The 1,950-nt window shown below is 65.8% G+C and overlaps 1 protein-coding gene across 1 annotated transcript in view; it reads right to left on the bottom strand.

Moving 5' to 3' along the window:
• Positions 1–822: 822 nt before the first annotated feature.
• Positions 823–1,950, bottom strand: part of CARS1 (cysteinyl-tRNA synthetase 1) — a 41,886-nt gene continuing 40,758 nt past the window's right edge. The window contains exons 22-23 of the mRNA XM_077754959.1: positions 1,620–1,703; positions 823–1,147 (exon numbers count right to left, since the gene is read on the bottom strand). Of these exons, the coding sequence (XP_077611085.1) occupies positions 1,013–1,147; positions 1,620–1,703 (219 nt within the window). The 3' untranslated portion in view covers positions 823–1,012. The remainder of the gene's footprint in view (positions 1,148–1,619; positions 1,704–1,950) is intronic.

Consider the following 1,950-nt stretch of genomic DNA (forward strand, 5'->3'; position numbering starts at 1 on the left):
CAGACCAGAGCAGCCCTAGAACTCGCGGAAGCACTGTGCTCCGGGACCACGCTGCCCCCGAGGCGCGCCAGGTGCCCGGGGGACGCTCGGGCCGTGAAGGACGCTGCAGCGAGCAGCACACACACGTCCGCACGCGTGCGGGCATCTCTCGGGTCTCCCACAGCGGGGTCCCACCCAGGGCAAGCGCTGAGGGTGCCCACAAGCCGACGTTCCCAAACTCCCCCACGGGGCCCACGATGCCTGGTGCCGCCGTCGGTGCCGTGAGACAGGGCGTTTCCCAGCCCGACCGCCTGCCGACCGTCCTCAGGGGTCCGAGCGGGTGCCCAGACTTGGCAGCCGAGCTGGCTCCGCCCACACCGTTCCGGGCAGTGTTCCGCTGAACCCCGCTCCCCTGGCTGCGACCTGGTGACAAAGGCTGCCCTTCCCCCCTCCCCCCTTATCTCCAGGGCCAGCTGTGGGGATCTGGGGCACGGCAGGCCCTGCCCTGCTGAGCCAGCCCCTCGCTGCCCCCGGAGCGCGGAGCTGCGGTCGGAGACGCGGCCGTGTGTTTACTCAGCAGAAGCAGAGGGGCCGAGCGCACGGCCTTTGTGTGCGGATGTCAGCGGGCTCGCCGGTCTGAGCCTGCCATTCTCCCACTTAAATACCTCCGAATGCACTCGAGCCGAGGTCAGCGATAGCGATCTGCACGGGGGAGAGATTTCCCGGCTGAGCAGATCGGCTGAGCAGATCGGCCAAGTCGTGCCCTGCTGAGCAAGCGGCCCGGAGCCGCTTCCGCCCCAGGCCGGGCCTGCAGGCGACAGAGGGCACAGAGGACGCCGGGCCCACTGTCTGCACACGTTTATTATGGAGTCTTGGAGCCGATGGTGGCGGGGCCTCTGTGAACATAATTCCCAATCTGGGACCCGAGGGCCACTGTAAACATGATCAAGCGTGGGGCAGTGTCACTAAGGATGCAGAGAGAAAGCTGTCAGGCCACCGATGGCTTCGTCTAAAACCTCAGTCCCCTGCTTTCTCACGGGAAGCTTCCGTTCTGAACCATTTGCAGGTATTCCTTGTGGAGCTTCTCCTGAGCTTCGAAAAGCTTCTTCAGCTTCTTGGCTTGGCCTTTGCTCAGCTCTTTGCCTTCGGTGTCATGTGTGGGCAGGCCCTGAGGACAGGGGGCACGGGGGTCACTGGTGCGCCCGACTCCCCTTCCTGGGCTCACGGGCTCGGCACCAGGACATACCTGGGCAAGTTCCCGCCACGGGGCGCCAACCCCAGCAGCCAGTGCAGGGGCACCGTCCTGCCTCTGGGGTCCATGTGGCTCAGCCCTGATGGCACCAGCCCAGGGCAACGTAAGAACCAGCCAGGAGGGCCCGAGCGTCTGGCGGCAAAGCGGCGGGAAGGAGGAGCCCTGGGGACAGCGCCCGGGTCTTCTGAGTCGCGCCTCCGGCCAGCTTGTGACACACCTCTGGTCTCGGTTCAGCCAGGCCACGGCTCGGGGGCCACGGACCCTGAGCAGCGCCTCCCCCAGACCACGCCCCAGAGAGAAAAGCTGCTGGCCCGAGGTTTGAGACGCCCCCGTCCCCGCCATTTAGGAGCCTAATGAGGTTCTGAAAAGACAAAAAAGAGCTGCTTACATTTTCATCAAACTTGGAATACTTGTCCGTTTCCGACAAGAACATCTCACTGGGGGAGATCTTCATCTTGGCCAGTTTCGCCGCCTGCAACACAGGCCCTTGGTCACTGCAGGTGAACCCACGGGGGGCGGGGGGGGTGACCTCGCGTCCCTCCCACCCAGCCCGGGGTTTGGGGAGGGACTGGAGGCGGGGAGGGAGAGGCCAGGGCGGAGCGAGTCAAAGGGGCTACAACCCAACACCGAGCTTCGTGGTTTCTCTACAGGAACGTCGAGGAGGCCGTTCCGTCCCGGCAGCGCGGGGCTGGGGGGCGCCGCTGGGGGCGGGGGCGCAG

Source organism: Crocuta crocuta, unplaced genomic scaffold (assembly GCF_008692635.1).
Source record: "Crocuta crocuta isolate KB4526 unplaced genomic scaffold, BGI_CrCroc_1.0 scaffold653, whole genome shotgun sequence".
NCBI classification, from domain to species: Eukaryota; Metazoa; Chordata; class Mammalia; order Carnivora; family Hyaenidae; genus Crocuta; species Crocuta crocuta.